The 14555-nt window shown below is 50.4% G+C and overlaps 1 protein-coding gene across 6 annotated transcripts in view; it reads right to left on the bottom strand.

Moving 5' to 3' along the window:
- The window catches only part of Crtac1 (cartilage acidic protein 1), a 155730-nt gene that overhangs the window by 44478 nt on the left and 96697 nt on the right, over positions 1–14555 (bottom strand). For all 6 annotated transcript variants that reach the window (XM_063245092.1, XM_003479565.5, XM_013143529.3 and 3 more), the window contains exons 4-5: positions 12329–12465; positions 6762–6918 (exon numbers count right to left, since the gene is read on the bottom strand). In XM_063245092.1, the coding sequence (XP_063101162.1) occupies positions 6762–6918; positions 12329–12465 (294 nt within the window). The remainder of the gene's footprint in view (positions 1–6761; positions 6919–12328; positions 12466–14555) is intronic.

Below are 14555 nucleotides of genomic sequence, written 5' to 3'. Positions count from 1 at the left end.
AGCTAACCCGGTCACTCTCAAGGGGAGTCCATGTCTCATGAAAACTGAACCACTGAATCTACATCGCTACTGATGACCGTCATCCAAGACGGCGTCGCTTTCCTATATGAAGTGAGGTGAGAAGGCTGTCAGAGGCCTTTCTACGGGTGCTGAGCCATAATCTGAGCGCCACTTCTACTCATTAAAGCGAGAGCTGCCAAGTGGCTGCTGCTGGCAGCTGTCCCTGCCCTGGCCTGCAGCCCCCCACCCCTGAATGGGGTCCTGTGAGAGGTCCTGGCCTATTCCAGGCCTCTGAAAATCCTGAATGGGCCATAGAACCTGCCACTGTGCAACTCTGTCTTTCTTCCCTCTGGCATCTTCCAATTTCCTCTCTGCCTTTGGTTCCCAAGCTGTGACACATTCTTTTCATTTTCTACAAAGCAGGTTATTTCCCTTTTGGACAAATTTCTAAATCTTTCTAATTAACTAATTGGGTTGGGTTGAAGCCTTGCACCATTTGTAACCTGTAATTACTAGAAAATTGCCATGGTAACCACACTACTAATTAGTGGCAATTTATTGCCATGGCAACCAGACCATAACAGAGATGTTACCCACAACTTCTTTTTGGCAAGTTGACTGCACAGTTGGGAAGCAGGTGAGTAGACAGTCATGGAACCAGCTTCTTGGGCACCAGCACCAGCAGTCTTAGGATGGCAGCCAACGTGGGGACTGAGGCAGGGACAGAGCCCCCTGCTGAGGCCTCGGGGAGCTCTACTCTCAGATTGATACGAAAGTTCTCTTCACACCAGTGAAACCCACCACTGTAAGCGTAGTCTGAAGTTCTGCTTCTGCTCACAGTGACAAAGGCACTAGCAAGTGTCTTCCACCAGGACCTTTTCCTTTCTTCTCCCTCTTCTGTCACTCTGCCCTTTACTCTACCTCCTGAGGTTAAGACACACCATATGGAGCCACCCAGGGGGCCATTAGAGACATCTTTATTTAGCCTTAGCGAAGGATGTTCTAGTAGGGATTTGATGTCACTTTATGTCAGTTAATTTGTGTATCTGAAGACAGCACATTCTCTCAGGGAGAACAGTTCCCCAGGTAAGGCTCGAGAGGCCATACTGGTGGTGAATCCGGCCGGCCTGTGGTCTTGGAATCAGCAAGTCTGAGTTGGAGGTGTGTGACCTTTGGTACATCACTTAACTCTACTGGGCTTCTGCCTTTTCATTCTGGTGTGAAACTGGTGAGAACAATAGCTCTTTCTCAGGGTGATCATAAATATTGAGATGGTTTTTGGAAGGTACTTTGGAAAATGTCAGGTGCCACATGGTCATTAGTTGGGACTATTTACCACCTGCTGGGTGAATAATACCAGTTATCACTTTTCCTCAACACTTTCAAGCTTCAAAGGCCTCCCTGTTAGGCTGTTGGGCTTTGAATGCTCCTCCCTTCCTATTCTTTCCAAGCACTTCTGCTGGGGTGGGAGGAGAAACATTCCCCCACTTCCTCCTGCCACACTCCTGATAATCTGTTCACTAAGCCCAAACCTACAGGGTAGACTTAGGGCAAGAACCTCACCTCCCAGGCCTATGAACCAACGGTAGCAGTACAGATGCTAGTGTGATTCAGGGGTAGGTGACCTATCTTTCACACTGCATGTGGGCCAGCCCGTAGGCCAGCTGTGGGTGAAGGGGTGAGGAAGGGAAAGCTTGTGGGGTAGGGCGTGCATTGCTAAACTATTCCAAACTGTGGTCTTGGTGACCAGGGATAAGGCAGCACAGTGTTCATGGTGTTATAAAATGCCTCTCTCTGAAAAGTGTGTCTGTCAGGCTTCCAGACCTGTCCTGTGAAATGGATAGGGGCGTACGATCTCCGGGGCTCCTCCAGTTTCATCTGTTATGTCATGCACCCTCGGAAAGACATGGGATTTGGGTGTTGGGGGCTGTTTCCTGCCTACTTTGTCCTATGGAGGCTTCGAGGCAAGGTCTATCAGTCAAAGATCTTGGACACATGACACTGATGTGCTGAGATCTTGATGGAAGTAGGATGCTGGTAGACTTCAAGCTCCAACCACGAACACCAGGATATTGTGCAAGAGGAGGGCTTAGACACTGGGAGATCTGAGGTGGAAGGGCAGTGGGGTACGAGCAGGTGCATGTTAGAGGCAGTGTTGTGAAGGTAAAGGACAAGATGCTGTCAGCATCTCCCATCTAAACTTCCTGAAACTTCTGAAAGAATATGTCTGTGTTGGTGCTTGGTGACCCCACAGATGCTGGTCAGGCTGCTTCTACTTTCCCCTGGTCCTTCCTGGCCTGTCTCTGCAAGGTGTCCATGGACAGCCTCCATCAGTCGTTCCCTGGGTGAGAGACTTTCAAACCTTGGTTCCCGGAGGTGCAGGCGGGGACCGCTCCTCCCCACGCTCATTTCCAGCAGTGAGGAGCATGGAGAAGCTGTTTAAGGCAATGACTGGGCAGAAGAGTCCCAGTGAGAGTTCCTCTAGTACCAACGGCTGGGTCCCGTGCTGGCACCACACACACGCAGCTCACATGAGTCTCATGACACCTCAAGATGTGTTTTGTCACCACCGCTTTCTTTCTGTGGTTAACCGAGAAATTAAAAATTGCATATATTTACAGTGCAATGACATGTTTTGAAGAACGTATACATGGTGAAGTAGCTAAATTGAGCTAATTAACATATTCATCACCTCACATACACATGATTTTTGTAGTGAGAATACTGAAAATCTATTCTATTGGCACTTTGCAAGAATAAAATGCACTACTGTTATTAACCATAGTCATTGTGCTGGACACTGGTTGTCTAGAACTGATTCCTCTCATCTAACTAAAAGGTTGTGTCCTTTGATCATCATCTGCTCAAACCCAACTCCTGTTACCACCATTTTCTAGGTGAGGAAACCGTGGCTCATGGAGAAGCAATCATAGCCAGCCTGGAGCAGCTTACATTGAAGACTATAAACTATTCTCTCCAGTCTGTTTCTCAAATGTTTTTTGCTAAAGTCCCCTCTCTAAAGGGTGGGATTTGTACTGGCATGCAGAATGGCCAGCCACAGGCTTGATGTTTCTTTAAAATCTCTTTGTGATAGCTGAGAAAACTGCATATAAAATTCATATTTCTATATCTGTGTTTTAAAAGAAAAATGATATTCTCTCCTGACAATCACTGAATACATCTGATACAAATGGAGATGGTCCCTGTGTATCTGGACTTTGTGGACCCCAGACAGGCCTGGCAGAGGAATCTGTACCTCCAGCCTTGTCTGACCCGGGCCATCAGACCTGGCTGTGCTCTGCTGAAAGACCACCACTGCTGTCTGAGAACCTGGAGGCTCTGTGGCCCCGCCCTGCAGCCCTCAGTCACGCTGATGGGGATCTGCCAGCAGGCCCCAGCTGGGCTTTAGCCCTCTCTGTCTCCTCCAATAATGACTTCCTATAAATCAGATCTGCCCTCCGCTTTGTTCCACACTGCTCCCAGCCAACAGCAAAACTCTCCAACCAGCATCATAAATCCACCTTCATTTTCTTTCCAAATTTCTTTTAAGGCTTCTTTAATCACCACCTTGCAGCCCAGGCAGATGCTCCCTTAAAGGGCAAGGTCCAAATGCAGGGCTTGTAGGGACAGACAAAGGCCCAGGGGAAACTGGGTCCAGTGGGAAGGAGGCTGAGAGAGGACTCCAGGGCTGAGGCTGCCATGCTGTGCCCACGCTGAGCACACAGAGCGCCTCCAGGATGGGGCTGTGCCTGTTCCTTGTGTGCACCCCCAATGCTGCCCAGCAGAGGGCCTGAGTGTGAATATCTGCTGTATACATTCCCTGTTCCCTCCTTTCGCTCCTCAACATCCCCTCTGTGCCAGTGAGAAAGCATCAGCTGGGAGAGCTGGTGTTGTCCGTGGCTGGAGGGTGCCGTGGAAGCGGAGTCTGCACGAGGCAGCCCGCTCTGCACCCTGTCTCCTTAGCTGCTCTGCAAGCCAGCCTAATCAGGGTGTTCAGAGTGGCTGAGAGATGTGCTCAAGGTCACTGGGCACAGAGCCAGCGCAAGGCTCCTGGCTCTTCGTTGTCTTCTCAGGTTTCATGCCAGGGTCCTGCTGTGGTGGAACCTGTTTTCTGGATTCCTGTGTGGGGCAGCTTCTAACATTGTCCTGGCTCCAAAAGGCCTTGGGTCGTTGGAGATACTGGGGCTTGGGATTCTAGGGAGTCAGGGCACTGGGGGAGTCGTCTTTCTACTGCCATAGTGGGCACCAACTACACTTGCTCCACGGCACTTCAGGGGCTCTCGAGTCCCCTGAGAGCAGGCACGGTGGCCACTAGATGGCACTGTGACCCAGCAGAGCAGCAGTGGCCGCTAGAATCGATGGTGTCTGGAGAGGTTTCCCTCCCCCTCCTACAGAGCCAGACGGCCAATGTGGGGACAGCGCCATTGCCTCGCAGGCTCCACAGTAGCCTGGCCTCTCTCAGAGCCCTGAGCACCCCAGGCCAGCAGCTGCATCAGTCTTGCAAGCCAGGAGCACAGCTTAGGGCCTGAGTGTCATGCTTGGGGCTGCATTGCCAGTGGGTGTGGGGTCATCCTCTCTCCAGCCTGGAGAGGGATTCTCAAGGTAGAGGTCAAAAGAGAAGTCAGCTGGTTATAGCAGGTTAGCATTCAGATGCTGCCCTATTCGAGTTTTCTACAATCTCCTGTGTGACCTTGTGCAAAATCCTTTTCTTTTCTGGACCTGGTTTGTTACTTTGGAAAGTCGGAGGTACCCTCAGGTATTAGGCTATTGTAAAGATGGGTGCTGTGAGGCTTGGCTGTGGAGGCCTCAACTCTCTGAGTGCACACCTGGCCAGGGTTTGCTTTGCTCTTCGCCTGGCCCCCTGGCACTGGCCTGGCGCTGAGCATTGGCCACCTGCCCAGAGTCTGAGCCATTAGGCTGGGCTCAGCATGGCAGCCCTTACTTACATTTGGGGTCCATTCCTGGGTCTCAAGGGGGTACTCTGGGCTGGTTTTCTAGCCAGATGTCTGTCGTCATTAGCCAAGTGGTGGGGGTGCTGCAGGGTAGAGTTAGGGGCTTGGCAGGCAGGAAAAGGATGGGCTGAGGAAGGCGGGTAGACAGAACAGTAACGTGGTGGGCCAAATAGGTTCTTGTTGGCCAAATGGCTTCTGGAAGTCTGCGAGGCTGCTCTGATGCATCCTCTGGGCGTACCAGCTGCCCCAGCTTCCTCTCTGCCTCCCCAGAAGCTGCTGTCCCTCCTTGGGCTGCCCAGTCCTCCAGCACAGCCCAGCACAGTTGGCTGGTGCTCCCACCCCATCCTATTCCTCAGCTGTCTCCCCCTGGGGTCCCCTCCTCCTCCTCCTGGGTTTGGTGCCAGCCCAGCCAGTGTGAACAATGCCCCTTTCGTGCTCAAACAGCCCGAATCCATCCATTCTGTGTATAACACGCTCTCCCAGTCCTCACCTCCCTTCTGTCTCATCATTTTCAAGTGCTCCACACCCACTCCAGCCCACCCCCCTCTCCAGCAAGATCAAGGCACTTACTCCCAAGCGGGCCCAGTACACAGAACTGGGAGCTACTCAGAAAAATTGACTGTACCAATCTAGGCTGAAGCGCCTGTATGTTTATTCCTTTCCCAGGGAAACGTGGTTTATTACTGACACTCAGCCTTTCCGAGGTATATCTGCGCACGGAGCTCTCAGGCACTTTGATGGGGCTTGAGCTGTGCAAACTATTTTATTGTCTAGTCATTTGTCCCCACAAACTTTGTCAGACAGGTCAACATTAATCTCTGCCTTTCACCACGGTGGAAAGTTGGCTAGTGAAGGGCATAATAAACCGCAGGGACAACATTTTCCGGGTAGGGTTTAGAGATTTTGCTACCAACCAATGTCTGGAGATGGGCTGGGGGCGGACGGCCCAAATACTCCTCAAGAATCCTCCCTCCTAGCCACCAGGATAAGGATTCAGGCTGGCGACCGCTTTGGAAGTCTCTCTAGAAATGACCTGGGGGAGGGGGATATATGGAAAGGTCAGCTAACCAGGTAGTTTGTACACCTGAGAGCTGGGCGAGCTGAGTGAGACTGGCGCTCACGTGAAAAGCGGTTGTGCGCAGCCCTGGCTTCCTCATTTTTGGCATCCAAACAGGAGCTGGATTGCTCTGCCATCAGCAGTCTATTGGCAGATTATCAGAGTTTAGTCAGCAACTGTGCTGGAATTAGAAAAACAGCCTTCCCTGGAAAGATATCCCTGTCCGAGATTCTGACAATAGGTCTCCCACCCAGAAAGAGGAAGGGGGAGTGGGCCTTGAGGAAAAGTGCTGGAGAGGTTCTGGAACAAAAACACAATTCTCCGAGCTCAGTTATCCGAGATGGGACCCAGCTGAAGCTTAGGGATTTACCACTCAATTCGTGGCCGCCTGCGTGTAAGTAAATAATTTTATCTGCTGTTTGGCAATAAAGAATGCCTTAAATCTCAGTCTTTATGATTTGTCAGTTTTCTCCTACAGAAGCCATCACTGGGGTCAGAGCAGGAGACAGAAGACAGGTTGCAGGGAAGAATGATGTGGGGGGGGGTGCTTGCACCCCGCTTTCCAGCAAGCCCCTCTGCCCAGCGTCCCTGCCAGCTCTCCCAAGCTAACACTCGCCAGGCATCTAACTGGCCCTTGAGGTGGCCTCGTGGAATAAAGTTTTCCTCTTCTTGTGACCTCTGATGAATTAGACTCGTTTTTATTTTGTAGGGCCCTGGAGCCCATCCCAAGGCCCCCATGTCCCTCTGCATACCTGTATATTTGCTGACCCCAGCCTCAGCAGCCACATCTCTGAGTGCCAGGATGCCCCGAGAGGGGTCACTGGCCTCAGGGTCCATTTCAATGAGGGCATCAGGCCCCACATTACCGTAGGCATAATTGGCAATGTAGATCGAGTAGCGTCCAGAGCCCTGAGGAGGAAGGGGAGAAGACTGGTGAGGAGGCCCCTCCCAAGCCACTCCGGAAATTATCCTACACCCGGACCACAGCTTAGGTTCTCCTCCAGGTCTGCTGCCAACACAGCCCGGGGGGCTTTTCACAAAGGCTGTCTTGTGAATGGCACCCACCCCCTCCAGCTGGACAACAAAGCAGCCCTGCTTCTCCTTCTATCCTGTTCCAGAAGAATACGTGCCTCCCTCTCCCCCACAACCACCTTTTTATAGACAATTTTCTAATGTGCCTCCCTCCAGCTGAGCTCTCTCCAGCTGCCAGCCTGGGTAGCTGCTCAATAAATATTTGCTGATTGATTGATCTACCAATCCCCATTATTCTCAGTCTCTCTCTCCCATTCAAGCCCACTCCAGCCAAGATGACAAGCGAATTCCCGAGCTGGCTCCCTCTCTTCCTCCCTTCCCTGTGCTTCTTCATCTCTCTGCTTGGTAGCATGAGAGGCACAGATTTCCAGGGGTCTTCTTCCCCTTCTAGCTCCTCTTCTCTCTGAATTTCCTGAAAGAAATATTTCATTGCTTCTGCCTTGCTACTGTCTCAGTTTTTTCTTCTCTTTGCATCTAGGAGAAGCCCTGGGCGCCAGCTCCTCTTTGCTGTAGCCATGCTCCTCTGTAGTCCAAAGCACTGCTGATGAAAGCTTCTTTTCTGTCTGTGACTGTAATGGTGTTATTTCTTCGGTGGATTCCTCTCTCTTCCTGAGAACCACGCTGCTTCTAAATCAGTTTTCTGGCTTTCCTCCCTCCCCTTTCATCACTTCCCTCCTGGAGCTTCAACTCTGTGAAAGGTGCTCTTCGATAAGTGACATGAAGACAAAGTCCCTGTCCTTAGGTAGCTTAGATTCTAATTTGACAGGCAAGCCATAAATAAAAAAGGACAGATCTGGTGTGGTGGGAAATGGCGGTGGATGTTTAAATTTAAAAAATATTAGTGTAAAATACACATTGCGATCAGTCTCCCTCAAGATACCTCCCCTTGCTTCAGACCCACAGATCCTATAATGGTTCTTGCCACTTTCTGAAGCAGGGGTGGAATCCTCCTTCGTGAGTATCTTTAGTTGTACTGTTGAAGCTGCCTCTTTGTCTTAATTCAAAACATTTAGCGTTCATGGTCATTTTGACTTTGGGGAAGAGGCTTAAATTGCAGGGTGCCAGATCTAGTATATAAGGTGGATGGAGACACAACCTAATGTTTTCAGAAGCCTGCCTTTCTTCTGGATGCCACTGCCATAGTGTTCACCATAATTTTTGTCACACTTTTTTTTTGGAGACTGGTCTCACTACGTAGTTCAGGTTGCCCTTGGACTCACTATGTAGTTCAGGATGGCCTTAAACTTGGGGTGGTCCTCCTGCCTTGGCCTCTTGAGTGCTGGCATTACAGGTCTGCACCACCATACCACGCTTTTTTTTTTTTTTTTAAATCACACATTGTAAAGATCCAGATGAAAGAGAACTGCCAGAACTGATTCAAAAAGTAGCAGTGTGTTTGAAATGAGAGGGAGTGTTCTGAGAGGGATTAATGGCAATATGTCTTTCACTATAATAAAGTTTAAGAATTTTAAACATCTATTATATATTTAGATCATTCCTCGTTGGTGAGCGTGGGCAACAGGATTGCACTGTTATCCCTCTTCCTGGTTCTCTTTGCTGCTACGTCTTGTCCCGTGGCATCATGAGACCCCTCGTCCCAAGTAACTGGGCACTGACTTTACACCGTCTTAGGACTACTTTCTTTGGGGAAGCTGATTAAGAGGTACTTGAGCTTGTGAGACAGGTGGGCGAGAATGAGGAAGGCGCTTAGGGTTTCTGGGGGACCCAGAAGCATCAGCAAGCCTACAAGTGTACAGCAGAGGCCATGGAGAGGCTTTCCTGGGGCACAGAAGAGATGTTCCTAAGCCGGAGGCAGGTGCCTCACTGTGGGAATTTCAGAAGAGGTTTTCCAAGAGGAGTCTCGGCCAGGTGAAATGGAAGGCAAAAATCTTTGGACAGAGATGAAAAGTAGATGCACACGGGGAAACACAAGCAGCTGGTTCACTGTGGCTGGAATGGTGAGTGCACGGCCGGAAGTGTGAAGGGATGAAACTGGAGGGGGTTACAAAACCGTTCCTTGCAGACTCCGCTGGCCCTTGTGTTCTGGATTTCTGGGATTCTATCCTTTTACTGTGCTTTATGTCTTCTTATTTAAAGTAACAAGATCTGCAGCAGGCTGGTGACGCCAGGGATCGGGTTAGAAATACAGAGTCCCAGGCCTGACCCTGGACCTCATCAATCAGAATATGCATTTAATCTACAAAACTCCTAGCAAGACTAAAGTCTGAGATGCATTGCTTTCAGCATGACTCACTGGTGAAGAGAGAATTTTGAAGAGTTGTCCCCCATTGCCAGGGCTTTGCACACGTGTGTAGAATGATCGGATGAAGAATGAATGAAGGGGCCCAATGGGAAAGTGCACTGACATGACCCATTCCTAACCCCACCAGCTGTCAGCAAGCGCCTCAACAAATGAGCAATTAAGCCTAAATGGGCTGAATTGCACTCTGCCAGAAATTAGGAGATTTATAAAATTCAGTTACACCTAGTTCCTTACTTCATGTATCAGAGCAACAAAATGGATAGCTGTGTGTGTGTTATACCTGTAGAATAGTACAGAAATTCACATGTGAACTTGGCCACAATAATCCTAAAGGGTAAGATGATTTTGGAGGAGAGAAGGTGTTTCTGGAGCTTTGAGTTTCATTCTGTGGTCTGTATCAGTCACTGGGAAGTTGTGTGAAAACATAGGTGTTGGCCGCATCACTAGAGTTTTGGATTCAGTAGAGCGGGGTGGGGGGACCCCAAGAATGTGCATTTCTAACATGGTCCCAAGAAGTCGATGTGGTTGGCCCAGGGACCTCACTTTGGGAATCACTGGTGTAGGTCAGTTGTCTAAGTCCAGCCTCCGCCCCTCGCTGGCTCTGTGTCCTCAGGCACATCCCTTGCCGTCTGCAGGCTGCGTCTCTGCACATGTTAAATGGGATCAGATTCCCTCTGCTTCCTGGCAGGGTTGTTGAGAAGATGAAATGATTCGACAACGTATGTGAAAGGTCTTTGAAAAGATAAAAATGCTATATAAACATGAGGCATAATCATTATCGACCAGGGGACACTTCTTGTAAGAGATCAGCTTTGAATCAGATCCAGAAAGTTGAGTGATGAGGGAACCGAAGATAGAGGATGGGCAGGTTTTCTGGGTGTGGAGCGGAGGATGAACAAGGGGCAGACGGGAGAGGGGAGCGCTGTTGGTGCCAGAGGCTGGGGCGTTTCTGCTCTCAGTGTCCAGCAGGCATCACCATCACCTGCAGGGCAAGCTGAACCCGGGTTGCTGGACCCCACCCAAAAGCTTTAGATTTCAGTGCATTTGGAAGGCACCATGGGACAGGGCCTGTGAATTTTCACTTTTAATTCTGATGTCGCTAATCATGGGTCCACACTTCGAGAAGCACTGACAAGGTAGAGAGACTGAAAGTCTGAGGCATGGGCCATGGGGCTAAAGGAGAGAGGGTGGGTTGAGTGGTGTAATAGAATCTGTAGTTAGAAACCTATGTCATATGGTGTCATCCAGAGGCAGGGTAGTGGAGGGGTACACGGTTACCTGCTTCATTTTAGGCAGGCAGGATTGAATTCCTGACTTTGTCTACTACTTACTGTGTGACCACAGTCAAGTTGCATAATTGCTCCAGGCCTTAGTTTTCATATCTGTAAAGTGGGACAGTGACAGCCTCTGCCTCACAGTATGACTGTAAGGATTCTCAGATGAGGCCGGGAGCACTTGGAGCAGAGCTTGGTGTGTGATTAGTTGGACAATCTAATGTGAGGTGGTTTTATTTTATACTTCAGTTTTGCCACCCAGCTTCCCCCCTGGCTTTGCGGTCTCCCAGATCTCCCTCACAGCTCCTGGCCTCCGGGAGGGTGGCTGCACTGGGAAGGCTGTTCCTCCTCTGTGCAGACTGTCTGCAGGGCTCTCTAGCTCCTTGCAGACTGGGAGGCTGGATGCTGGGTCGGAGCAGGAAGCAGGCAGCTTCTGAATGCCACTCATGGTGCCCTAGTGCCAGGCTTTCTTTTTTTCTCGATTTCACCTGCTGTCTTTGTCCTGTGGTTAAATGTGTGTGCAGGTGACATTGTTAGGGCAAAGAGTGCTTCTCTATGCTTACGCTCCACGTCCCTCCCTCTAGTTCTCCAAGTTTCCTGCTTGAGCTGGTATGGAAGCTCGATGGTGACCTAGGCAGTGGGCAGCCAGGAGAGGAAAGGAAGTTCCGAGCTGTGACCAGGCCCGAGGCCTCCAGCCCCCACTCTTTCTAGAGGGTCTCACATCCCCTCTGATGAGGCAGAAGTCCAGGTGGCACAGATTCAGGTCAGGGCTAAATGTGGTTTCACAGCCCAGCTTGGCTTCTCCTCCCAGTACCAGCTTGTTAAGAAATAAATATTTATACCTGGCACCTGTTTTCTCCCAAGGCCTGGAGGCCCCTGCTGTGAAGATTCACACTGAATCCCCAATCCCTGTGGTGCCATCTCTATCCAAAGTGAGCCCCACCTCACCCCATCCAAGAATGGAGGCCAGAGAGGATCCCATGGGAGCAGGGCAGCAGCTGGGCCCTTGATGCAGTGATGACTGTAAAGCCATGGAGGTAGGTGGCAGGGGAGCAGGTGACAGAAAGGATAAATTATTTCCACAGTAGGACCTGGTGGGACCCAAGCTCCAGGCACCCCGAACCCCCAACACAGAGCAGATGGCTATGGCTGTTCCGGTCCCTCCAGAGCAGACTTCCATCTACTCTGGGCTGGCACCTCTGGGTGGGGCACTGGCAGGCAGTACACGGGCTGTTGATGGAGTCACTGATGAACTAAAGTTCTTGTGTGTTCAGAAAACTGCTATTGTTCCTATGAGTGCCCTGTTGTGCCTCTGTGTATTCCATAAACATTTACAGAGGGTCCCAGAGCTCGATACCTGGCACATAGGAGGCACTTACTAAATGTCAGTGTGAATGAATGGGCTCAAGATCTAGAGCTAGAGGATCCTGCTTCCTGTCCTAGCCATACCAACAGCCTATTCTGGGTTCCATGCAAGTCACTGCTCCAAGCTGTGCCTCAGTCCCCTCAAGTGTCCAGTGGACAAAATGATGACATCCCTGGCCACTTCCTCATAGGCCATGGTATGGCCACATGGGAGAAAGGCTGTGCTTTCTCTTGAGAGTCTTAGTTCTTTGTATTTAGTACTCTCTATGTGTAAGACACTGTGGTGGCTTGTCATCATTCTGTCAGGGGACATCTACCTGGCAGTTCCTCTCCTGGCTCTTACATCACTTTGTTCCTTCCACTTCTTTACAGGCCCCCTACTCACCGTTCTGTCCACACAGGCCACGGAGCGTCCTGCAAAGAGGCTGGCTACACCACGGGCCATGTTGACCTCGTCACTCAGGATGTCTTCCCACCGGTTATTTCGGAATTTGAACAATTTGTCTGTATATGTGGCCACTCCTGGAGACAGAAGGAAAGGAGGGCTAGTTAACAGTGGGTGGGGTTCAGGTTCCGACTTTTGGGTATGTCCACTGGCACCTGCCACAAGGTGTTTGGGGCCAAGATGGATGGGCCGTCAGCAGAAAGGAGGCTCTCAAGCAGTTGAGACTCCTCTCTGTTTGGGGTACTCATGTTTCCAGTTGTAAACTGGACTCTCTGGCTGATCCAGGGAAGAGCCAGTAGGCTTAGTTTGAGGGAGACAGGATGGGACAGTGGTTACAAACTTGGGGTTTACAGAAAATGAGCCCAAGTACCAATCTCAGTTCTACCCAGATTCGCCAAGGTTCTAGACTTTGGACAAGTTGCTTAGCATTTCTGAGCCTCAGTTTTCTTATTTGTGATGGGCACAACAGTGATAACTATGTTCAAGTTTAATGCAAGTAATAAATGAGATGACATATATTAGAGGTTTGGCATGGTGCCTCTGCCACCCCCTGGTAGCTATTACTAGGCCACCACGACTCTTCCCATTTTGGAGACTAACTACTCTACAAGGCGCTTCCTTCAGAGACACCGGTTCTGCAGTGCAGAGGTTTGGTGATTCTGTGAGTGAGTGTGTGTGTGAGAGCAAGCATGAAACTGTGAATATGGAAGTGAGCATGTGGCTAAGGGTGCGAGAGTGGGGAGCGATGAGGGTGAGAGTGTGTGGATGCAGGTAAGTGGTATGGGAGAGTATCAGAATGTGTGTGGCAATGAGTATAAGTATGGGACGTAAGTACAAGTGTGTGTGTGTGTGTGTGAGAGAGAGAGAGAGAGAGGGAGGGAGCGAGCGGTGTACGAATAGCCCCCAGGTGGCCCAGTCCAGGAAAGGACAAGAGGTTTAGTCTCTGAGGAGCCTCATCTGAACCCCCTGAGACCAAGGGACTACACTCAGGGACGCAGGCTGGACACAGGGAGCTGGTGCCTGGGGCAGTCACCCTGTCTCTGTCTCTGCCCAACGCTTGGAGTCGAGGCCCAGAGCTGCCATGGAGGGAAGGCCGCTGGCCAGGCAGATGTGGGAGCTCTGCGGAGTGTTTGCGGTGGGGAGGTTTCAGTGGAGTCAGAGATGCAGGGTGCACAGAGCTGTTGCAGCTGAGAGGAATGCTCCGGGGGATGCTGAGGTACTGCTAAGTTCTTTACCTGCTTCTGGCCTTGGTCTTATCTGGGAATTGTGGCTCCTAGTGTGCCTTGGTCACAATGTGGGAAAAACACTTGTGACTGGGTCACGGGTCTGGCCTGGTGATAGAGCAGTGACAGTTTTATGATGCTGCTGGTCCACAGCCCCTCACTGACATCCCTGGGGGCCCACTGTGTTTAGAAATTTACATTTTTCCTCCATGTTTTAGAAAGGTAGCGTATTATTGATTATATAACACCCAGCAGGGACTGGGGGTGGCACCCCGTAACTAAACACATTAATATTTCTGCAGTGAAACATGAATATTCACACTAAGTGGGATAAATAAAGCTTATAAATAGCTCATATCAACTCAGGACAAGTTTTGCTACCCACTGGATTTCCCACAAACTTAAGAAAAAGCACTCGAAACTGCTTGAGAATTTAGGTTCCAGGACTGTGGAGAAGGGACTTGGATGTGGACTGCAGTTATCATGGTGGCTCCGGCAGCCGCCAGCTTGCCATCACTTTCCGATGCCTGGGGCCACTGAAGACAGCTCCTGCAGGCTCCTGGTTCTTCAGCCTCCACCAATAGCAAACAACCTTTGCCCGTCTCTGTCAGGTCAGGCTCCCCTTAGCTAGCATGGTCCTTCCTAAATACCTTGGTTACATTCCAGCAGAGCTGGGCCAGGTGAGAGATTGGCTGCTCACAGCTGGAGCGTGCCATGCTCTCATGAGCACCTCTGGATTCAGTGGGAGAAACTTCTGCAGACACCAAGCTCCTGCTTCAGCTAGAGGAGATGGGAAAATAGGTCAGGGAGACTCTATACCCATTTACCTCACTGTCCCCAAGTTCTCCTGTCAAGCTAGGGCAGCATTTCTGAAAGGGTGATTTGTGGGATCCTTGGTCTCTGTGAACTGCCCAGAGAAAAGATTCCATGTTATATGAACTTGG

The sequence above is a fragment of the Cavia porcellus genome, unplaced genomic scaffold (genome assembly GCF_034190915.1).
Source record: "Cavia porcellus strain 051 isolate PalLab524CR breed Dunkin Hartley unplaced genomic scaffold, mCavPor4.1 scaffold_2, whole genome shotgun sequence".
Classification (NCBI taxonomy): Eukaryota; Metazoa; Chordata; class Mammalia; order Rodentia; family Caviidae; genus Cavia; species Cavia porcellus.
The sequence above is the reverse complement of the archived record's forward strand: the minus strand, read 5'-3'. Positions and strand labels throughout refer to the sequence as shown.